The 24,741-nt window shown below is 46.6% G+C and overlaps 2 protein-coding genes across 6 annotated transcripts in view; one reads left to right on the forward strand and one right to left on the reverse strand.

The window, feature by feature from the left end:
* IQCK (IQ motif containing K) overlaps window positions 1-9,865 on the forward strand; it is a 145,129-nt gene extending 135,264 nt beyond the window's left edge. Inside the window, exon 9 of the mRNA XM_012464676.3 lies at window positions 9,293-9,865. Coding sequence (XP_012320099.2) covers window positions 9,293-9,354 — 62 coding nt within the window. The 3' untranslated portion in view covers window positions 9,355-9,865. The remainder of the gene's footprint in view (window positions 1-9,292) is intronic.
* A 1,930-nt stretch (window positions 9,866-11,795) lies between these two features.
* Window positions 11,796-24,741, reverse strand: part of GPRC5B (G protein-coupled receptor class C group 5 member B) — a 28,323-nt gene continuing 15,377 nt past the window's right edge. For all 5 annotated transcript variants that reach the window (XM_012464673.3, XM_012464672.2, XM_021672318.2 and 2 more), the window contains 2 exons: window positions 14,682-14,818; window positions 11,796-13,369 (listed from right to left, as the gene is read on the reverse strand). In XM_012464673.3, the coding sequence (XP_012320096.1) occupies window positions 13,325-13,369; window positions 14,682-14,818 (182 nt within the window). In that variant the 3' untranslated portion in view covers window positions 11,796-13,324. The remainder of the gene's footprint in view (window positions 13,370-14,681; window positions 14,819-24,741) is intronic.

Consider the following 24,741-nt stretch of genomic DNA (forward strand, 5'->3'; position numbering starts at 1 on the left):
CCAAAGAGACCATGATCAGAATCTTGGTGTGGCCATTTACTTTGCTCTGTGACCTTGGGGACATTGCTTAGCATCTCTGAGCCTCAAATTCCCAGTCAGTAAAACGGAAATGAGGCTAGCACTTACCTCCCAGGGTGGTTGGGAGGATTGTATGAGATAATGTGTGTAAAGCCCTGAGCCCAGTGTCCCACTGGTTAGTGCAAATTTCCCCATTAATTCCATGATACTGTTCATAGGGACCACTGGGGTACGCAAGACCCTTTGAGGATCTGACTAAAAAGGTGGGCACATTGTTGCTCCTGTTCTCTTCCTCCCCATTGTTCCTATTTTATTTTTGTGATTAATGTGGCACTCACATACGTGGGATACACTGGTCATGGTGCAGAGCTGTGAAATTCTGTGCTGAATACAACCCAACCACCGCCCGGATTCAGATAATGAACATGGGCGGCCCCCAGCCAGCTCCCTCATGCCCCACACGGTGTCCCCTTCCCTCGAGGTAAACTCCGTTCTGACTCCTTTGACCACAGAGGAGTTTTGCCTATTCTCTGCCTGATTGGAAAACACAGAAGGAACTCCTTTGTGTCTGGCGTCTGTGTCTTCTGCTGAACGTGGTATCTGGGAGATCCAGCTAAATTACTGAGGGCCGCACTAGGTTGCCCTTTTACTGTGGTGTTGCTGTTGTAGCATTCCTTACTGTCACAATTTGTGAATCCAGTCATTTTTTTAATGGAGTCTTAGGTTGGGTGTGGTGGCTCATGCCTGTAATCCCAGCACTTTGGGAGGCCAAGGCGGGCAGATCACCTGAGGTTCGGAGATCGAGACCAGCCTGACCAACGTGGAGAAACACCATCTCTACTAAAAATTCAAAATCAGCCAGGCATGGTGGCACATGCCTATAATCCCAGCTACTTGGGAGGCTGAGGCAGGAGAATCGCTTGAACCCGGGAGGCAGAGGTTGCGGTGAGCTGAGATTGTACCCTTGCACTCCAGCCTGGGCAATAAGAGAGAAACTCTGTCTCAAAAAAAAAAAAAAAAGATTCTTGGATTGTGTCTACTTTTTGGCTATTATGAAAAATGCTGCTACTTTGTTTATTATTACTTTTAGACACAGGGTCTCACTCTGTTGCCCAAGCTGGAGTGCAGTGGTGTAATCATAGCCCACCACAGCCTTGAACTCCTAGACTTGAGCGATCCTCCAGCCTTGGCCTCCCAAAGTGCTGGGATTACAGGCGTGTGCCACCACCCCTGGCCCAATGCTGCTGCTTTGAACACTCCTGGATCTGTTTTTTTGGCAGATGTAAATACTCACTTCAGCTGTGGATTCGGAGTTGCTAGGTTATGGGGCATACATACGTTTAATTCTAACAGATATTTCCAACTCATTTTCTAAAGTGGTTGTACCATTTTACATTCCCATCAGTATGCATGAACACCCAATTGCTCTGCATCTTTACCAACAATGAGTGTGATGAGTCTTTTTCATTTTAACCATTCTGGTGGCTGTGTGATGGCCACAATGCTTTAATTTCCTTAATGATGTTGCATACCCTTTCATGTGCTTATCAGCCACTGGGACAGTACTTCGTTCCTAAATTCATTTCTGCTGTTGGGATATCTGATAGTCAACTTGCCAGAATGATGTTTAAAGAATGAGCACACGTGCTCTGAGTTTGAGGAATACATTCCGGAACATCCACAGTGGCTTCTTCTGTTTACTTTCAAGTTCTTGGCTGTGTTTGTAGCGGAGTTTGCAAAAATAAGTAACATTCAGATGAGTGACAGCTTATGAATTTTAAAAGATGCTAAATGAATTACTTAGCAGCAATTCAGCTTATATTTCTGCAGTCTACCTGGGGGGAAAGGAAGCCACATTTGTGGAGTACCTTCTTCGTGTGCCATGTACTGGTGCCACTGGTACCACTGGTACACTGTCCCAGGCACTTTAAATGGATCATCTTTAATATTCAAAACGACTCTGTGAGGTGGAGATTATTATAGCAAGTCAAATGAGGAAATTGAGGCTGGGGGCGAAGGTGGGGGTATCATCCAGCTATGAAGTGGCAGAACCCGGATTTGAATACTGCGTCTGCTTGATGCCAAAGTTTACCGTTTTGTTAGCAAGCAAATTGAGGTGGAAACATTATTTTCCTAGAAATTTGCTCATCAGAAACTTTTCCTGGCAAACATTTCACAATTATTTATTTGAATGGTCACCCCGACTAAGGCAACTTCACTTGTGGATGGATCTCTTGTCACTGTCTCCCCACGCTGGGTCTGATGATCCGGGAGACCAGCTCCTGCAGTTCTCCTGCAGCTTCTTACCCTGAGGGTGTTTTTCTTTTGTCTGGTATATTTTCTGATGATTCTTTTAGTAAGAGTTTCCCCCAGTTGTACAGCAATACATGTATACTGTAGAACATTCGGGAAAACAAAAATTCACCGGTTTCCTTTCAATCATTAAATCTATGTTCAGGTTATTTTTTTAAAACATATTTGAGATGCTGGACTATGAGTTAGTTGAACAATAGATGTGATTTTGGAGGTAATGAATGTAATTTTCTACAGGGCAGTCACATGTTAAGTGATGTATTATGAACCTCTCACCCAGAGGAGTCACTTGTTCTACTTTGTTTATTTGTGCTATTTTGTTTCTTACTATTTTTAGACACAGGGTCTCACTCTGTTGCCTAAGCTGGAGTGCAGTGGTGCAATCATAGCTCACTGCAGCCTTGAATTCCTGGACTCGAGCCATCCTCCAGCCTTGGCCTCCCAAAGTGCTGGGATAAAAAATAAAAATAAAAAAGTAAACTTTTCTTTTTTCTCTAGAAAGGCAGGGGCTGGGTGTGGTGGCTCATACCTGTAATCTCAGCACTTTGGGGAGGCCGAGGCAGTAGTTTTGCTTGAGCCCAGCAGTTTGAGACCAGCCTGGACAATACAGTGAGACCCTGTCTCTATAAAAAGTAAAAAAATAGCCGGGCATGGTGGTGCACACCCATAGTCCTAGCCGCTTGGGAGGCTGAAGCAGGAGGATTACTTGAGCCCAGGAGGTCAAAGCTGCAGTGAGCTGTGATCACACTATGCACTTCAGCCTGGGAAACAGAGTCACATCCTGTCTCTGAAAATAAAAAACAAGAAGGAAAGAAAGAAAAGAAAGGCAAGCAGGGATGATTAAGTGAAAGAGCCTGGTTTACATCTTAGTTTTAGAGACATCACCACGGTTGGCTTCCAACTCCAACAGACAGAAGCCTCCATGCCCTGTGCCATCTTGTACTCCTTGGAGACATGATTAACTTGGTATTGAACAATTTCCAATTTGCATTATCGAAATTTACAGGAAAGGTACCCCACTGTATTTTCCCACTGACATTTCTCCCTGCCAAATAGATGTTTTTAATGGCTTCATTATATGACATCAAGGTTATAGTTATCAGATACTTAATCATTCCCTGATTGTTGGGCATTTAGGTTCTCAAACGGTTTACGTGGTAGAGGATGCGGAAGTGAACCCCCTTTGTCTGCATACATCACTGTTGCTTCTTTAATCGCAAACGTTTTTACTATCCTAGTGGGAAGCAGTTGTGAGATCTTGACCCTGCAGAGTTTTAAGAGCAGCAGCAGCCAGACAGCTCACAGCATAACCTTGAGCAAGTTATGTAACCTGTCTCTGCTTCAGTCTCCCTACCTGTAAAACTGGGGAAAATAATAGCACTTAGTTCACTGTGACTTTGTATGTGTCAAGGGCTTCATAAGTACCACAGAAGTATTTGCTTTTATTATTTACCTGGAGTCCTAGAGATTGGGAGCTAATTGAGTCAAAGATGAACATTTTAAGGTTTCTCATAGATACTGCTGGTTTGAGAGCATGAGCCAGTCTCGTCTTTGTAACCCCAAGCCCCGGCACTATTACGGTGCATAGCTCTGTGGCAGATGATGATCTGTTGAAGCAAGTTCTTTCCGCAGTGTGTGAGCATCTCTTGGTTCTTACAATTTCCTGTTGGCTTTTCTGCCTCACTTTCTAGGCTGTGAGCTCTTTGATGGCAAAGAACATGCCCTAAGAATAACAATCGCTGGCTGGGTGCTGTGACTCACACCTGTGATCCATCATCTTGGGAGGCTGAGGTGGGAGGACCGTTTGAGCCCAGGAGTTAGAGACTAGGTGGGGCAACACAGCAAGACCCTATCTCAACTCAAAATAAAAATAAATTAGCCAGGCATGGTGGTGCGTGTGTGTAGTCCCAGCTATTAATACTTGGGAGGCTGAAGCGGAAGGATCGTTGTAGCCCAGGAGGTTGAGACTGCAGTGAGCCCTGATTTGCACCTCTGCTTTCCAGCCTGGGTAACAAAGCGAGACCTGGCCTCAATAAAAATGAGACTAATAATAGCTGATATTTATCAAGTGCCTAACTGTGGGTCAGAACCAGTGCTGAGCACTTTGCATTTTGCATGGCTTGCCTCTTTTGCTTCTCTCAGTGCCCGTAGGAGGCAGATGCCATTCTCAACCCTGGCTCACAGTTGACTCAGGTCCTCAGGAAACAGGCAGTTTCCCAGACTTGCCCAAATCAGCCTTCTTTCCCACACTTGCCAGATCAAAACGCCCACCCACAGCACCGAGGTGGAGGGGGATACTGATTCCCAGGCCTCACTCCTGGAGATTCTGATTCTAAAGGTCTGGGGTGGGGCCCAGGAATCTGTATTTTCACCCCAGGCCATCCTTTTATGCTGAAGCCCTGTCTGGACAACACTGTGAGTGGCCGGATGACCTTGTGGTCCCCACATTTCCTGTCTTGAGCTTTAGGCATCTTCTTTATCTGTCCTGTGCTGCTGGCTGGGAGGTTTTTCTCTGGGTTATGAATTGAGTTCTCAGTCCTGTCACTCACAGGAACAGGAGAAGATAAGGGCAACCACGAGGAGAAGATGTACCAAGTCTCATTAGTATGCAAGGCCCTTCTTGTCACATTGCCTTTAATTGAAGCTGAAGGGCTGGAGTATCTCTCTCCGGGATTTTCCACTCTCCCAGCCCTTCCGGAACTGGCTGGGTACCAGCCTGCCGAGAGGGACAAGGACAGCGTAGGGGCACCGAGGCATCTGTCTATTGGCATTGGAAGCCAACCAGGATGATGTCTCCAAGCTAAGGTGCAAGCTGCACTCCTGCAGCATCCTGGCTTGCTTCTTCCCTCCTGCCTCTCTCAGACCTGCTTCCCTCCTCTTTCCCTCCCTCCGCTGATCAAGTACCCACCTGTGCAAGGCTGTATTCTGCCAAGCCAGGAGGAGGACGACCACCAAGTAGACATTTTATCTGTTGCTTCATTTTTAGCAAAGTAGTGCTTCTCCAGACACAATGACTTGGAACTTCTGCTGCCCCTCAGGGCATTACTTCTGTATCTGGAACAGGCTTGTACGGTAATAAGATTTCCGATAGGATCTACTGATTTCCTGCCATTATTGATGAGGGTTAGCTTAGATTCCATCCCTCCCCTCCCCAAAACAGCAACATGGTTATTTTCCATTCCTTTATTGGTTGGCTTTGCAATTTCAAGCAATATACGCTCACATCTATTTTGTTTTTACCATTTTTGGGGTGAAATATATGTATTAACAGTGACTATAAAACACATATAACAATAAATAAAACATTTGTGAAAGATTGCTTGAGCCCAGGAGTCAGAGGCTGCAGTGAGCTACGATCGCACCACTGCACTCCAGCCTGGGCAACTGAGCGAGACTGTCTCTAAACATTTAACAAACAAACAAATAGAACACTGTCCACACTTTTAAAGCTCTTCCCCAATGAAGCCGCTTCCCCTGACTTCTGTGACAGCTGTTCTCACCTTTGTACGCATCTCTCAGCGTTTAGATTTGCTATAAATAGAATCACACTATATGTATTATTCCATGCCTCTCCTCTTTCCTTTAACGTTTTTAAGCTAATCCAAGTTGATGTGTGTGGCTGTGGCTCACTCATGCTCACTGTTGTGTAATCACTGGTCAAGTAGCCCACAATTGGTTTATCCAGTCAACTGTTGAAGGACGTTTGGGTTGTTTCCAGGTTTCTGCTATCACGAGCATCCTCCCAGTACACGTATAGAAGGGTTTCTTCAGTGGGATACAGGAGTGGAACTGTCTGTATTCACTGTCAGGCTCAGTTTCACTTGGTAATGCCAAGCAGTTTTCCAATCTGGTTGTGCTTCCAGAGATGGTGACCTAGTTGTGTAGGGTGTTCAAAACTCCCCAAGTAATTCCACTGGGAGGCTCCACAGCCCACCTTTATTTCCAGCCTGTCAACTTGAGATACCCCATCTCTTAACCCTCCACCGTCAACAAGGTCTCTAGCTTATTCCTTTCTGCTCTCCTCTCTCAAGATTTCTGAGTGGTGATCTAAAGAGATACTAAGGGGCCTTTTCCCAGATAAGGTCAGCTGGTAGGGAGTAGGCAAGAAGATTGTCAAGGCATGGACAGGAATTGGGTAAAATACCAGGACAACAGCTTGCAGGTGAACTCTTCCTTCAGGCAGTTCAAGAAAACTCAAGGGCTGGGGATTCCTCCTAGAAGCCAGTCCTTCCCTCCAGCTACTAATTGCCTCCAGCATCTGTCTGTCTGCCAGCTCTCTTTTTTATCTATTTATTTTTTTGAGACAGTCTTGCTCTGTCGCCCAGGCTGGAGTGCAGTGGTGCGATCTTGGCTCACTGCAACCTCTGCCTCCCTTCAAGCGATTTTTCTGCCTCAGGCTCCTGAGTAGCTGGGATTACAGGCTAATTTTTGTATTTTTAGTAGAGACAGGGTTTCATCATGTTGGCCAGGCTGGTCATGAACTCCTGACCTCAAGTGATCCACCTGCCTCAACCTCCCAAAGTGCTGGGACTACAGGCGTGAGCCACCACGCCCGGACTGACTGCCAGCTATCTCTCTAGCAGTTTAAACTGTGATACTCACAGTTTATTTCCAGTCTGCATGATACTAAGAAGTTGAGGATAATTCTAGATTTCTCTGAGGATCTTACAGTCACGTTTCTTTAAAGGGATTCTAACCCCATCCGTGTCTCAACCCTGACTGCACCTTAGCATGGGAGCTTTACCTAGCTACTGATGCCTGGGCCCCAGGGTAATTACATCAGAATTGCTGGGATGAAACCCAGGCACCAATAAAATTTCAGAAGCTGACGATGTGATTCTTACATGCAGCCAGGGTAGAAAACCAGTAGTCAGTGGGTCTCAAATTTTAACTAGCATCCATCAGAATCACTGGGAGGCCTTGTTAAAATGCAGATGGATGGGCTCCACCCCCCCACCCTCCCATCCATGTGTCTGGTTTAGTCTGCCTGGAAAAGGGCCCTGAATTTGCATTTTTAACAATTTCCCCCTATTGCAAATGTCCCCAACTTGTCCCTAGAGAGCCAGCCTGCAGGTCTGAAGTTATGCCTGATGCTGCACAACTCAATGTGAGGATTTAGGGCAGCCCAGCTCCATCTGACTGTGCACACCTCTTCCCGACTCTGCTATGTCGTCAGACTGCTGGCTTCCAATAGGCTATGGAAATGGCAAATGCTACAACTCAGGACTCTCCCCCAATCCCTGTTGAGTTGTTAATCACCAGCATCTCAGGGATCAGTGAGATAGTGGGAGAGTCTTTAGGGAGGTGTGGTGGATCCTTGACTATGAAGGTCAGTGTCATCATTAATAGGGTCTAGATGCACATGGGGTCTTCACTGTGGTTGCCCATAGAGCTTCCATATATATGGAACAAAAAAGGTATATACATTGAGAAAAATGTTTTAAAATGTCCTGAGACCACAGGCTCCAAGTATTAAAAATATTTCTTCTGATTTGTGTTAATACGATTATTACTAGTACACAAAACCAAATAAATACATGATACAATTTGATAGTTGTCAAACATAGAGAATAAAGGAGACTCTGGAGGCCTCATTTTGAACAGCCTTCTTGTTTGGCACTTGGGGAGTTTTTATACACCGGGCCAGGAAGGAAAGGAGGATGGGAAGTTGAAGACCTGGAAACTGATTTCCTTTAAATGAACCATGACCAAGAACACTTGCTCTCAATTTGAAGACTGCGGGGCTGGTCTGTGTTGCTGAAGGCAGTCATCCCACCTCCATCAGAAAATAACCACATTAGGACCAGGCACAGTGGCTCAGGCCTATATATAACTCCAGCATTTTGGGAGGCTGAGGCGGGAGGATCACTTGAGGCTAGGAGTTCAAGACCAGCCTGGGCAACATAGCAAAACCCCGTCTCTACTAACAATACAAAAATTAGCAGGACATGGTGGTGCATGCCTGTAGCTACTCGGGAGGCTGAGGTTACAGTGAGCCGAGATCTTGTCACTGCAATCCAGGCTGGATAACTCAGAGACTCTGTCCCGAAAAAACAACAAAAGAATGCATTTCATGAGACGACGTACATACCCACTTCTTCACCGCATCTGGCTGGTACATGCCCATAGTTGCTGGGAGGTCAGGACGGGGGCAGGTTCAATTGAAACCTCAGCCCTACATGGTAACAAGCTCAAACACCCTTTTTACCAGAATGATGCTCTCCACAAATCATCAGAGCCTGTGGCCTGGTTCAAACAACCTTTCAAGACATTCCCATATGGGCAAGCACTTGGACACTACAGGCAAAGATGTCTTAAAAGAGAGGGTCTTTCCAAAAGGATCCCTCTGCCCTGTGCACCCACCAAAGGACTGGGTTTCCATATTTATTTGGGGAGAGGCTTTTATCTGTTGGGATTAATTTCCCTTACAAACAGAGCCATGCTCTGTATGGAGCTAACTTTCCTGTTTGGCAGACACAGGAAATCTCCAAGATCAGGTTCTTGGTCCAGACCATGACAAAAGAGCAAAGATTTTCTTCTGACATTTTCATTGATCCCAGTGATACCCTGAGTTTTCCCTTTTGGGTGGCTGGAGAACAGGGTGTGTGGTGACAGATGGGGATGAGTGGAGAGCCTGGAATCTGTCATCATCTTTAGAAAAACTGCCTTCCTTCAGTACCCTGACCGGCAAAGCACACTTCTGACCTCTTTCTGAACTGAATTAAGAATGGCCAGGAACAGTCCAGGAAGTGGTTTGGAACCTTCAGGTGCTGGCCTTAGAGCACAATAGGCCTGTGTTCTTCCCCGTTCCGGATCCACTGTGCCGGAACCATGAATAGCAGGCGCACAGTGGGTTTTGGTGCAACTGACCTTGTCCACACATCAACGTTTCCGGTTTCCCAGTGACAAGCCTGTCTGCGTATGTAAATTGATCCTGACTTCCCCTTTCTTTTGTTTGCAGTGAAATGCAAAATGGAGGATGATGTGGTACCTGCAGCCAATATGAAAATTCCATCATCTTAACCACATTTAAGATGTATCTTTGCCCAACCGAGCACAAGTTACCTCATGCAAGGAAAATGTCCAAATTATGCTTTCTCTCCTGTGATTTCTTTAATAAGACTTGGAACATGTGAACATGGAATCTTTTCTGTACAAGATAGTATTTGTTGCAAACATGCTTTAGTGCAAATAGTTTAGAAAAGAAAGGACCAGTCTTCACTTTCTGCATTATCCCCACATTTTATTCATTTATCCAGATATTTCTTCAGTGCCTCAGAGGTATCCTTCTACACCAGCTGCTGTTAAAATGTACAATGAACTCTAGTTCCAAGGTTTACTGAAGTGCTCTTATTATGAGTTTTCTCACTTTGGGCTGCCTTTGCAAAGAGCCATATTCTAATTTAAGTCCCCAACCTCTGAATTGGGTTTTAAGTTTACCTGGTGACTGACTAGTCTTTTTATAAAAAAGACCTTATACTTATGATCATTTTCAAAGGAGACCCGCCCTGAAATTTTACTGCAAACCCAACAAGATGAGACACTTAAACCCAGACAGAAGAAACAAAGAATTGTCTTAAGTCCCAAAGTATTATATAGAAATTTCCTGCTTTTATGGGTAAATAAACTTATCACCCTAATTTGTTCTGTGGTTTTCTGTTAACCAAGATTCTCCCATTTAAAATGCCACAGACTGTGAGCCTCAGGGCAGATCCGAAAGCCTAGTAGTTAGTTGCATTGGGTTGTTTTGACAAGCTACTACACGTCTTAAGTAAATAGTAAAGCCTTTATTTTCGTGTTAAGAACAGCATTCTGAAAATAAAACCTATCTGCCCATGCTTTACAACCTTTTAAATTTGTAATATTTATATAGTCATTTATGGTACATATTGATTGTCTTGAAATTTCTTTATCTTTTTTTTTTTATAAGTATGCAACAGTCAGCCAGGGGGAAAGATAAAGGTACATTATAAAACACACATTAATGCATTTAATAAATATATATTATCTATCAAAAATGAGCCTTAGCTCTTCGTCAATTAATAAAAAGCACCTGCTGAGAACTCCTGTAAGCTGGTATCATCATTGCATCATTGGATTATAAAAGCCACAATGCTCCCTTTCAGTTTGGGGTTTGGCCTGAGGCGTTCAACTCAGCCTTGGCCAACCAAGACACCACCTCACTTCACCCTTGTTCAGCGGGCCCTGACGGCCTCTGGGCAAAACAAAAAAAAAAAAACAAAAAACAAAACCGCACGGGGCGCCCAGCTTCCAACAACCAGACCTTCCACGCTGGAAACCCTTCAGATGCACAGAACTTCCCAATGTGTAAGCTGTCAGAACTGACTCCCTCTCTTCCCACCCTCCATCTCCAGTGGGGAGAAATCCAGGATAGAACACCAATTTTCCGTTAAAAGGGGGGGGTCAAGAGTGGCTGTTATAGTCCCAAAGCGATTTTAGGAACCAGACACGGAACGAATTGTGCTTACAATGAGAGATTTTGATCACAGATGCTCTCCTCCCAGGTCGTTTTCCCCAAACGAGTCTTGTTTACACAAACAGATCTTAAACAGAGGTGCCATTTAATTTTGTCTTTAAACCTTGCTCCATTGGGGGCGGCTGGCTGCTACAGTCTCTTGGCAAATAAGATGCCTCTTGGTAGTTTTCAGGTGAAGTCATTAGAAAAAGAACAGCTCACTCCCTTCTCCCCTCACTCCTGCCTCCGCCCCCATTGTGAAGGCGTTCAGCTCACGCTCAACCTTAAAAGCCAAAATAAAACAAAACCCTAAGTGCAATAACGTTTCGGATTTAAAAGGGGTGGGGGAAGGTCTCATTAAGTGAGGTTTCCCATGGCTCGAAGATGGTTCTGGTCTTATGTCGGGGAAGCATGACTTTCCATTGGCAGCCATTTGTGCTGTGCTCACTTTATATGCTTGGCCAATAAAGAACTTAGAGAGAAAACGGTGGTGTGAATTGCTCCATGGTGTGAATGGTATCAGAAAGCTCCAAAGGACTCCAGAGAGCGGGGGTGAGTAACCATTTCCTGGCACGAGAATGTGTAACGCTGTCGTTTTTCACCGGACAGGACTGAGGTGTTTAAAGATTTCTTTCTTTCTCAGAATACGGGGTCTGCATGCAACTACCCCCACCCCAGGTCCTAGCTTTGTTCCCCGCCACCACTCCCCAGGACTCACGTTTTCAGTCCACGCAATGACTGGAACGGGATTCTCTAGAAGCAAGCGCATGCTCTGGGCAGAGGCGGGGTACTTCCGGGGCGGGCAGATGGGGGCGGCATTCTGGGGCCATGCGTTTTCTTCCCCATGCGTGTAACACAAGGAAATGCACTAACTGTTAAGGGAAACTCGAAGGAGGGCCACACAGGGAGGGCCAGATTGGCCTTATTTTCCCCAGTGCTTTGCAAGGATGGGGTGGGGAGGGGTGACAGCAGAGACTAGGGCCTCGAGAAATATCAAAAGGTTTATTAAAACATACTCAGCTGAGACGTACTGGCTTATGAAGAGGTCAGTCCTCCCCTCAGCCCCCAAACACTAACCTTTTTTTCATTTTCTTTAAAGGTTAAAGGCTTATGGGTAGTTTTATAGAAAAAGCAATGTAGTGATTAGTGTATCTGCAGAAGTACCCCCCTCATTTATACATTCCATGCCGTCAGGTTAAAACTCTTTGCTTTGAATCGATGCTGGAGGTTATGCTGGCCAAACAGAGCAGAGAACATGGGGCTTTGAATGGCCGAGATGTTCAAAATGTCAAATAACAAAGGAATGACTTGCTCAGGAGAGATGGAAACCATGACAGAAACAATGAGCTTGGAAAAGGGCCGTTTTCATGGAACCTGCAGAAGAACCAAGACCGAATATCCCCCACACCCTCCAAAAGCAACAGGAAACCCTCATGTGATCCATTCCACCCAGGAACCTTCACCACATCCACGGAAAGGACCCAAGGTGTCACTGCTTGCGGGGCAGCAGGATGTCACCTCTGCATCCTAGCGGGTACCCCCAAAGCTCCGCTAGGTGACGTTATCTCAGAAAACCTGCCGTGTTGCCTGCCTTCCAACCTGCCTCCTGGAGGGGCTTTAACCTGGGGATCCCATTGGAGCTCTTGAAATGAACAAGGGAACAAAATTGGGAAAGGGTTTGGAGAAACACCCGTAAGTGCAGGTACAGGGCGAGACGATCAAGGGAAGAAGAAACTGCTGCCCCAAGCCAGAATATTTCTATGGCTCTACAAGGGAAGGGGGCGGGGCCTGTGTTTTCGCCATAGACGCTAGAGCAAGAGCCCCATAGAAGGAACAGTGGTTGATCACTTTCCAAATGTGATGGTCACTTCATCACCCAGAAGGCCTCTTCTTTGGCACATGCCAGGGTCCCTCCACCTCCACTGGCTATAAAGCTCATGCCACGATTCAGTTGGGCCTTGCCTTGGAATCCCACCCACGACCTCCTTAACTCTCATGACCCCCCTGAAATGTGCAAACCACCAGGCAAGCCGGTGGAAAAGTCCCCATTTGTCCTCCTCAACGCAACGGTCATCTCCAAGAGGCCACCCGGGGTCCAGCACTTGCTGGGGAGGGGTGGTAGGGTAGGGACTCCCCACCTCCAACCAACACCAGCCTGGCCCACCAGCTGTGAATTTGGTTCTGTTCTACCCCCAAAGGATGAAAGAGTCTTCCCAGCCACATTTTCGAGGGAGCCTAATACTATTTGCAATTAGCTTGGCTTTAGTTTGCAGGGATTGAGGTTGCTCTGGTATTACGTGTCTGTGTGTGTGGCAGGGGAGGGGAGGGCAGTCGGTGTTAGCTTTTCAGTTCGTCAGTGTTCACATTTACACGAAATCCCCTTGGCTAGGATTTCCAAATTTCCTGGCTGCGAGGCGGCCTGGTTCGGCTACTGTTACCGATTTCTCCCTCAAGAAAGACACAGCTAGGGAGGGAAATCGGTAAGAGAGATTCTGATTCTCTGGAACTTAAAGTCTTTCACCAAAGGTGTCTTCCTGTGTGACTTGGCGGAGCAGTTGGGATCTGGAATAACATAAGGATAACACACTGAGAACTCTGTGCTTTTGCAAAGCAAAGTCAACATTAGAAACCGATGCGTAAACAATGCGGCAAAAATAAGTTACCTTGCTTTTACCTAGACAGGCCGAGTAATTCCCGGGAAAGGCAGCAATGGCTGTGTGTCAAGCTGCTGCGGTTCTTGGGAAGCTCAGCTCCCTTTTCTATAATAATCACCCACCCCTAAGGAACGTAAGTTCAACTCATTCACTTTCTGTCTTGACTATTTTTTCACATGCTGGCCTTGAAGGAACTAGGAGGGCTTAAGAGTGACGCAAGGGGGCTTTTGTAACCGTATTTATTATAACACACAGGCCGAATGCTTGTGAATCAGGCTTTTCTTGGCACTGGACAATAAAACAGCCCAGCGGATGGCAGGGGGTTTTAAGAATGCAAATCTGTGATTCTGTCTTTGAGCCTGTTCCAAACCAATGCAAACCCATGCCTAGCATACCATTCAAAAGGCCAGGAAAACCTAAATTCCCTCTAGAGATCAAAGACCATCCCTGATTTATATCAATTAAAAAAAAGAAAAAAGAATGCTCAGGTTGAATTATGGAGTTGGAACATGATTTAAAGAATGGAAATCCAATTTACACATGTAAACTGGCTTAGGCCTTGTTTCTGAAAGAAGCATGTAGCTATGTTTGGAAATTAAATGTGGGGATGAGAGTGCATCTTTGGATTGCTGGAGAAACAAAATAATGTCATTCCACGGAGGCAAACGTAAATAATGACAATTCTGCTGAAGGTCTGTTTGGCATCAGATAGTAGTAAACCTGCTTCTGGTGTTTGAGGGAGAGAAATAATAGCTGCTTCAATTTCCTAGGACATCTCTTAGGGAATGGGAGAACCTGGTACCCAGCTTGGGGGATCTGCAGAGGGGCCACTGGGGACCTTAACCTAGGTTGGATGTCAGCAAAATCTGCTAGGGGGTGCTTCATCCTTCTGGGCTCTTCCCAAAAGTCACCTCCCAGGGACAAAGTTGGGGCACTGTATCATGAAAGCCAAATAATTCACTTGGTGCAAGAGCCTCAAGGAATACAAACTCTTTCAAATGAATCTACAGATGGTTTTCTAAATAGAGACAGATATTCCGTGCATGGAGAAAAGGGGTAGAAAGGGAAAGAAGAAAAATAAAAGCATTGCATGCATTTGAGCTGCGCTCTTTGCAGACCACATGAGCAGCCTCCACGGAGGAGTGTGTCCCTGTTGAAGCTGCTCCCCCACACCGTAGACTCCTAGGCTTCCTACCCACCCATCACACCTTGATACTTACGGTCCCACCGTTGAGCACGACGGCCATCTCAGTTGGCTGATACACGTTGCTTCTAAACGGAGCGCTGGGTCTTTTCCCCAAGCTGCCACTGGGTCTTTTTCCCAAGCTGCCGTTGGGAAATCCTGCTGTTCGGAGAGCTGGGGGAGGGAGGGATTGGGAAGACAACATCACCAGAGGAAAAAAAAAGACACAATTTTGCTTTCTTCCCTTGCAACAACAACACGCTCCGGGCACCCCCATCCACCCAGCCCAGTGGCTCCTCCCCTTTGTCACAAGCCTGATTCAAAACAAAAGTCACAAAGGGGCTTTGTTCTTAGGCTCTCTAGGAGCCTGACCGGTCTCAGTGGGTTTGGGAAAAGCTGCTGAAGAGAGTAGGGGAAGGAGGCCCATAGTTGGGCCTCTAGCCTCCCCCAAGCCACACAGCCTCTGCAGGCCGTGGGTGATAGGCGCCTTCTCACTACAAAAAGCCATTCATGTAAAGTTCAGCATCAGAGTACTCGAAACTGCTTGCTGTTTCTGGACACATGCAGAGGGGGAAGCTGCTAAGAGTCTTCACTGGAAAATGACCAGGGATGAGAACGGGGGACTCTAAGCACACATGTAGGGTTATTCCAAACAAGAGCAAAAGAGAGACCTGAGGCCGAGATTGCATGTCAGCCCTTTTTCCCTCTGAAAGATGGTTAATGGCTGGGTGCAGTGGCCCACGCCTGTAATCCCAGCACTTTGGGAGGCTGAGGCGGGCGGATCACGAGGTCAGGAGTTCGAGACCAGCCTGGACAATTTGGTGAAACCCTGTCTCTACTAAAAATACAAAAATTAGCCGGGCATGGTGGCGGGCACCTGTAATCCCAGCTACTCAGGAGGCTGAGGTGAAGAATCACTTGAACCTGGGAGGCAGAGGTTGCAATGAGCTGAGATCTCACCTCTGCACTCCAGCCTAGGTGACAGAATGAGACTTCATCTTAAAACAAAAAAAAGGGTAAAACCAGAGTTTCTCATATACTATACTTTTAGAGATTTGAACTTTCTTTTTGTTAAAGAAAAACTAACATGAAAAGAACATGGAGGAATCTTAAAAAAAAAAAAAAAGAGTAGAAGCCAAGCGTGGTGGCTCAAGCCTGTAATCCCTAATCCTAGCACTCTGGGAGGCCAAGGCGGGTGGATCACTTGAGGTCAGGAGTTTGAGACCAGCCTGGCCAACATGGTGAAACCCTGTCTCTACTAACACTACTAAATTAGCTGGGTGTGGTGGTGCACACCTGTAATCCAAGCTACTCAGGAGGCTGAGGCACAAGAATTACTCGAACCTGGGAGGTGGAAGTTGCAGTGAGCCAAGATTGAACCACTGCACTCCAGCCTGGACGACAGAGTGAAACTGTGTCTCAAAAAAAAAAAAAAAGTGTTCCCTGAAGGGAGGCACTTTTCTGGCTGAAAAGCAGCAAGAGAGCTTGTTTTTTTGGGTTTTTTTCTTTGCAAATTACTTGGGACAGGGACCAAAATCACCTCAGTTCCACAGTTAAGCTTCACAGAGTACCAACCAGGAGCCAGGCACTGTGCAAAGTACTTTATATACATTAACTCATTTAATATTTTTTCTTTCTTTTTAACTCATTTAATTTTCACCTTTTTGAGACAAGGCCTGGGTGTTGTCCAGGCTAGAATGCAGAGGCATGATCATAGCTCACTGTAGCCTTAAACTCTCAGGCTCAAAGCGATCCTCCTGCCGCAACCTCCTGATTAGCCGGGACTACCGACATGTGCCAGCATGCCTGGCTAATTTTTTAATATATTTTTTTGTAGAGACGGGGGTCTCACTTTGTTGCCCAGGCTGACTGTATGTACTTACATTATTTCCACTTTACTTGGGGCACAGAGAGATTAAGTAACTTGCCCAAGGTCACACAGCTGCTAAGGGGCACAGTCAGCATTGGGACCCAGACAAGGAATCTGGGTTCTTCACCATCACTATACCCACTCCAGATACTATGCGTTTAACTATCACACTTAGTTACTTAGAGGCAACTTGAATTTTAAGTGACATTAGGGGAAGCTTGGCCTGGTCTAGACCAAAGAGACTGAGGCAGAGTGAAGAACACATATTTCAAGACATGCTGATGAAAACCTTGCTTTGACATCTCCAAGCCTTCAAGCAGCTCACTATGCTTGGTGCTGAGCAAAGAGTTGCCCTCCCTGGGAAGCAGCATAAAGAAGTGAGAGATGGTCCATGGGGTTTTTCTTGAGGTAGGGTCTCCCTCTCTCACCCAGACTAGAGTGCAGTGGTGCATACTTCACTGCAGCCTCGGACTCCTGGGCTCAAGCAATCCTCCTGCCTCAGCCTCCTGAGTAACTGGGACTATAGGCATGTACCATCATGCCCGGCTAATTTTTTTTTGAGATGGAGTCTCACTCTGTCACCAGGCTGGAGTGCAGCAGCGTGATCTTAGTTCACTGCAACCTCTGCCTCCCAAGTTCAAGTAATCCTCCTGCCTCAGCCTCCCGAGTAACTAGGACTATAGGCATGTACCATCATGCCTGGCTAATTTTTTTTTGAGATGGAGTCTCACTCTGTCACCAGGCTGGAGTGCAGCAGCGTGATCTTAGTTCACTGCAACCTCTGCCTCCCAAGTTCAAGCAATTCTCCTGCCTCAGCCTCCTGAGTAGCTGGGACTACAGGATATGCCACCATGCCCAGCTAATTTTTTTTTTTTTTGTATTTTTAGTAGAGACAGGATTTCACCATGTTGCCCAGGCTGGTCTCGAACTCCTGGCCTCAAGTAATTCTACTGCCTCGGCCTCCTAAAGTGCTGGGATTACAGGTGTGAATCACCATACCCAACCTACGGACTCTTAGTATTATTAATTCCTAGGCTAGACCTGTTCCAGGGGTGAGAAGACCAAAACACACAGCTTTCCTTGTAATGCAGAGACCGCACAGCTGTGGTGGGGGAATCTGCCTCTAAACACATTCTCCTCAAAGAAAACTAAGGCTAGACTCTACAGCCCATCTATCCCTTTAGCCCCAGGGTCCCTATCTGTAGGATCTATTTGTGGTTCTCCTCTGGTGAATATCCCTCCCACATTCTTGACAGGTGAGTGTTGGCTACAACTAACTGCCTTCTCCCTAAATGTAACTTAGGTGTGGCCGATCAGGTCATCACATCTCCCTGGAAACACTGATTGGCTCAGGGAAGGGTAGTTAGGTCCAATCACTGCTAACCCTGGGATTTTTATTCAGATATCCTGGGAAATGTTTCTCTTTTCTACTGGGACTCCGTGCATTCCTGGCGCTGTTGCCTGCTGTGATGTGAACAGTCAAGAAATGGAGAAAGACCAGATTGTATTATCACTTGAGTCTCTGGAATCTAACCATTTCTAAAGCCTAATTCATTTATGCTGCCCAGGGGTCCCCAAGCCCTTGGCCATAGGTACTGCCTCAGCTCTGCCTCTTGTCATATCAGCAGTGGCATTCGATTCTTTTTGAGACAGAGTCTTGCTCTGTCACCCAGGCTGGAGTGCAGTGGCACAATCTTAGCTCACTGCAACCTCCGCCTCCCGGGTTCAAGTGATTCTCCTGCCTCACCCTCCTGAGTAGAATAGCTGGGACCACAAGCACAGGCCACCATGCCCAGCTAATTTTTGTAGAGAGAGGTTTTACTGTGTTGGCCAAGCTGGTGTCAAACTCCTGATCTCAAGTGATCTGCCCACCTTGGCCTCCCAAAGTGTTGGGATTATAGGCATGAGCCACCACACCTGGCTGACATTCGATTCTTATAGAAGCTCGAATTTTATTGAGAATTGGAGATGCAATATTGAGAACTGTGGATGCAAGGGATCTAGGTTGCATGCTCCTTACGAGAATCTAATGCTTGATGATCTGAGGTGGAACAGTTTCATCCTGAAATCGCCCCCCAAACCCCCAGCCTTGATCCATGGAAATATTGTCTTCCATGAAACCGGTCCCTTGAGCCAAAAAGGTTGAGGATCCTGCTTTAGCCTACTCATATTGGATTTTTATTACTTGCAACTTACTTCAAGAAGCCCAACCCACACCCTACCCAGAACTGGGCCAGAGAGAGAGGCAAGCAAGTCTCACCCACCTTGCTTAGGACCTCTCCTAAGAGAAGGAGGTGCCCTTAGAAATCAAAGCTCAAATGGCGGAATGCCAGCCTTTTCTCTCATAGACCCTGTGCACGATGCCAGGCTCCTGGGTTCAAGCGATTCTCCTGCCTCAGCCTCCGGGGTAGAGTAGCTGTGACCACAGCCACCCAAAGCCACCACACCCCCAGAACCAACTCGGGGCCTTCCAGCAAGAAGCAAAAGGTCATTTTAAAGAGACCTTGGCCCTAATGAGATCGGAGAGCCCAAAGGCCCTCATAGAGGAAATAACACTTTTCTTTCTTGCTCTTTTGAAAGTGAACATTTCATGTGCCTTATTAACGCATTCCGAGATGTGATCCGAGGTGCTACAGCTCTTAGTGTATTTTAATCTTTTATCACATGCCTTATACCTTGTTGATACTTATTAATAAGCAGCAGGTGGGTGAAGTTGTATGTATCTAGGGTCTCACTCAGTGGAAGGATATAGGGGGTGGAGGCTTCTGGGGCTTGGCAAAGCCACAAGACAGCCTGGAGAATGCCCTTCCCACTGCATGACCACGTCAGGGATGGACTCTCAAAGGAAGAGAGCCCGAAAGGCTGAAATGCAAGAGAAACTGGGCCAACCACAGCTCCTGGGCACTGGCTATTCTGTGAGACCCAAGAGCTCAAGGATAAGGCCTCTCTCTCATGGAGCCTGGTTCCTAAAATACAAGCTGGCTGAGGTCAGCACCAGTGATGCCAACAGCTGTTCCTCTTGTGGCGAGGGAGCATGCCAAATACTCCCCAGCCAGCAAAGCAAGGGTTTCTAGAACAAAGGCCATCTAGCCAGGACTCCAGCTTTACCTTTCTGTGGTAGCTTTGCCTGGTCTCATGGGAATTTTTTTTTTTTTTTTTTTGAGTCAGGGTCTCTGTCTCAGGCTGGGGGCAGTGGTGTGAATATGGTTCACTGCTGCCTTGACCTCCCTAGCTCAAGTCACCCTCCCACCTCAGCCTCCCAAGTAGCAGGGACTACAGGCACACACCACCATGCCTGGCTTATTTTGGTATTTTTTTTTTTTTTTTTTGAGACAGAGTCTTGCTCTGTCACCAGGCGCCAGGCTGGAGTGTAGTGGCGCAATCTCGGCTCACTGCAACCTCCGCCTCCCGGGTTCAAGCAATTCTGCTGCCTCAGTCTTAGAATTTTTGTATTTTTTTTAGTAGAGACGGGGTTTCACCATGTTGGCCAGGATGGTCTTGATCTCTTGACCTCATGATCCGCCAGCCTCGGCCTCCCAAAGTGCTGGGATTACAGGCGTGAGCCATTGCGCCGGGCCCATTTTAATATTTTTTATAGAGATGGGGTCTCCCTATGTTGCCCAGGCTGGTCTTAAAATTCCTGGACTCAAGCAATCCTCCTGCCCCAGCCTCCCAAAGAGCTGGGATACAGTTGTGAACCACTGCACCCAGCTTCATGTGAATTTTGGTGGACATACATTTGGGATGATTCAAAAGATGGCTATTTTTAAAAAGATCTGACAACATCCAAGGTTGCTGAAGGGGTGGAGAGATGGAGAGATGGGGCTTTGACACATTTATCAAGGGGAAGGACAGTCAACTGGTCTAACTTTCTGGGGTACCATCTGGCAGTAATTCCTCACTTAATGCCATCAAAAGGTTCTTGAAAACTGCAACTTTAAGTGAAAGAACATACAAGAGGTTCTTGAATGGTGTCATTGTTTTGCTGAAATTGATGAGAAGAAAATTGGTTTTGTTATACATCACTTAAAAGTCACAGTTTGCAAGAACCTGTTAATAATGCCAAGTGAAGAGTTACTGTGTTAAGATTTGAAGAGCAGACTCTTTAACCCGTATCTAGGAAATTTTTTTGCAAGGAATATTTTGATCAAAAGCCTGAAGATGAATGCATGAGAATGTTCATGGCAGCCCTGTTTATCATCGAGAGCCAGAAGCAGGCAGAATATTCACTGGCTGCAGATCAGAAAATTGAGCAACAGGGCCTAATGGCAAGGAGACTTGTTCTATGGCTTTGTTAGATTCTCAAAGCCACCCATGACTCTCAAAAGGCGAAGAAACAGTGTTGTTGAACATGATGGTTCCACTTCCTTGAAGTAAAACCAGGATGCCACAGCTACTCAAGTATCATGGTCTTTACACTGTAAGATAACTCACCTCTGCTGGGGGCTTCCTGGGGGCCCGGTATCATTCTGAGCATTTTAGTGGCTGATCTCTTTTAATCTCTACAGTAACTTCATGAGTTCTTATTTGCAGATAGGGAACTGAGGCACAGAGAGGCTAAGCCTCATCATTAAAAGGAAACTAGCTCTGCAGTTACTGATCTGCAGCTACCTCCGTCACATTGATTTAAAGCAAGCACGCTGAAGAACACCACTTAAACCAGTGGTTTCAACCTGGTTACTTAACATCTGAGAATCACTTGGAGAGCTTAAAAATACCTAATCCCAAACTCAGACTTAATCACAATTGAGCAAGCGTTGGTAATTTTTTAAAGCAGCCCAAGTGATTGTAAAGTGCAGCACAGTTAAGAAGCACTCCGCCAGGCCGGGCAAGGTGGCTCACGCCTGTAATCTCAGTACTTCGGGAGGCTGAGACGGGTGGATCACCTGAGGTCGGGAGTTCGAGACCAGCCTGACCAACATGGAGAAACCGTGTCTCTACTAAAAATACAAAGTTAGCTAGGTGTGGTGGCTGCATGCCTGTAATCCCAGCTACTCGGGAGGCTGAGGCGTGAGAATCGCTTGAACCTCAGAGGCGAAGGTTGTGATGAGCTGAGATGGTGCCATTGCAATCCAGTCTGGGCAACAAGAGCAAAACTTTTTCTCAAAAAAAAAAAAAAAAAAAAAAGAAGCACTTTGCCCTATTGTACGTGAGGGTGGAAGCAAACCGTTGCCCCTGGGCAAAGGAATTTTAAGAAATTTTTGTTTATTATTCTTTTATTTTATTTTTTATTTGAGATGAGGTCTCCCTTTGTCACCCAGGCTGGGTTGCGGTGGTGCGATCTCAGCTCACTGTAACCTCCGCCTCCTGGGTTCAAGTGATTCTTCCACCCCACCTCCCGAGTACCTGGGATTACAAGTGTGTACCACCACACTCAGCTATTATTTTTATTATTATTATTTTGTATTTTTAGTCGAGACAGGGGTCTTGCCACGTTGCTCAGGCTGGTCTTAACTTTTGAGTTCGAGCAATCTGCCCGCCTTAGCCTCCCAAAGTGCTGGGATTATAGGCGTGAGCCACCACACCTGGCTATTATTTTTCTTGCTGAACTTACCTAATTCCTTGCTGATTATTGTTGCTTATTTGCCACCAGGAAAGAATAATAAAAGTATGTTTATCTAGAAAGAGGGGAATGGAAAGACAACTTCCTTGGCTTTGGAATGTGTCACTGTGAAACAAACAGGGTATGCGGCACCTCCAGACTCTTCATCACCCCCGCACCAGCCCCAGCTCTGCTGACACCAACCTGGGTTCCAGAGCCCTTGCATCTCTGGATCTTATCTGGCTGTAAAGTCTTGCCTGCATTTTTATAAGAAAGGATGAAGTAACGGAATTCAGAAAACCAACTGTTTCCCTCCCTGCTCTGCCATGTCCTTATAGCCAATGATTGAACAAGTTGCCTGACATCCCTGGGTCTCAGTTTTCTACTCTGTAAAATGGGTCATGGGTCTGACTGATAGTCCTCATCTTTCCAAATGCACAGAGTTGTCCCGACATTTCAGTGAGATGGGTTATGCTTAAGTGCTTTAAGAAGAGGAGGGTAGGCTGGGCGCAGTGGCTCATGCCTGTAATCCTAGCACTTTGGGAGGCCGACGTGGGTGGGCTGCCTGAGCTCAGGAGTTCGAGACCAGCCTGGGCAACACAGTGAAACCCTGTCTCTACTAAAAATACAAAAAATTCGCCAGACGTGGCAGCGTGCGCCTATAATCCCAGATACTCAGGAGGCTAAGGCAGGAGAATTGCTAGACTCAGGAAGTGGAGGTTGCAGTGAGCTGAGATCATGCTACTGTAAGCTTGGGTGACAGAGCAAGACTCCATCTCTAAAAAAAACATGGGCTTGCTGACCTGGAACTTCCTGGTAGGAGAAAGAGCATCTGATAAAGGCCACATTGGGATTTCCAGCCCTATCTAGTAGAGGGGCCACTAGCGTTCCCTCCTGTCGGTCTGGCCAAGGGGAGGGGGTCCATCTAATGGGAAGGAGGGATGTGGATGGTCTTGGATGGGACGGGCAGCTACTGAGAGCATGGCTCATGCACCAGGCCCCTGGATGAACGTCACTGAAGAGGGAATCATGACAATTTGAAGTCCTCGGGCAAGTCATTTAATTCTCAGAACCTCCATTTATTCATCCGTAAGATGGGGATAATAACAAGACCTACCTCATTAGGTGGTTGTGAGGATTAATGAGCTAATGCAAGTCAAAGATTTCCAATAGTGACCGGGCATGGTGGCTCACACCTGTAATCCCAGTACTTTGGGAGGCCAAGGCAGGTGGATCACATGAGGTTGGGAGTTCAAGACCAGCCTGGCCAACATGGAGAAACCCAGTCTCTACTAAAAATACAAAAATTAGCCAGGTGTGGTGACACACACCTGTAATCCCAGCTACTTGGGAGGCCGAGGCAGGAGAATCACTTGAACCTGGGAGGCAGAGGTTGCAGTGAGCTGAGATTACATGCCATTGTACTCTACTCCAGCCAGGACAGCAGAGCAAGACTCTGAAAAAAAAAAGTGCCTGACACACAGTTAGTGCTCAACAAATGATGACGATACTAGTTATTATTATTATTCATGTTGTAGCTCTGATGCATCTTCAAAGAACCGAGAAAGGGCAAGTTTATTCAATCTCAAGTGCTGGGACCCTGGCTGACTCCCTTCAAGTAACGATTCTAGGAGATACTTCTCAAGTATCGACAGCAGGGGATTTGGGTTCCTGTGCCACATCCCCTAGGCAGGACCTCACTTCTGAACCCTCCTGCAGCAGTGTCCATCTCAGGTGCTCAGCAAATCTGTTTTTCTGCCTTGGAGCCAATGATACTTGTTCACTGCAGTCTTCAGAATTATAGGGGATGTTAATAACGCTGGGAGGCCCAGCACTGCGGCTCATGCCTGTAATCCCAGCACTTTGGGAAGCTGAGGTGGGGGGATCACTTGGGCTCAGGAATTCAAGAGCACCCTAGACAACATAGTGAGACCCTGTGTCTACCAAAAAGAAACAATAAATTATCAGGGTGTGGCGGTGTGTGCCTGTGGTCCTAGCTACTGGGGAGGCTGAGGTGGGAGGGCTGCTTGAGCCCGGGAGGTCAGGGCTGCAGTGAACCGTGATTGTGCCACTGCACTCTAGCCTGGGCAACAGAGAGAGACTCAATCCCTAAAAACCAAAAACATAAACCAGAAACAAAATAACACTGGGAGACGGGAGCTGGTGGACAGATGCCCCAGCCTCCCTTTCCTTCCCAGGCCAATTCTGAGGCTCATTCAACAGAGGTCCTTAGAGGATTCCCAGCGCGATTGAGCCCCTGTTGCCTGTGGTGATAACCGGTTCATTAATGTACTTGTTTTATCACTTCCGCCTTCTCAGTCTCATTCTCCCCGCCCTCTCCCTTGCAGGGACCACCTCCCCAGTAAACCACCTGCACCAGAGCCCTTATCTCAGATTCTCCTTTCAGGGGAAGCCCAGTAAGATGCACAGAGGGCATACCAGGTACCAAGAGGGCTTGGTACTCACTGCATTCCTTCTCCTAACAGCTCTATGAGGTACAGTCTCTTACTATTTCTATTTCACAGATGAGAAAAACTGAGGCTCATAAAAGCAATATAATTTGCTCAAAGCCACACACCTAGGAAGTGGCAGAGGCAATATTTTAACCCATACATCTGCCTCCAGGGCCCAAATTAATATATTCCTGGTGACTGAGGTAGGAAAGGGGATGGGAGCAATCCCTCT

This window comes from Aotus nancymaae, unplaced genomic scaffold (genome assembly GCF_030222135.1).
Source record: "Aotus nancymaae isolate 86718 unplaced genomic scaffold, 86718_ANA_hifiasm-v0.15.2.pri h1tg000049l, whole genome shotgun sequence".
NCBI classification, from domain to species: domain Eukaryota; kingdom Metazoa; phylum Chordata; class Mammalia; order Primates; family Aotidae; genus Aotus; species Aotus nancymaae.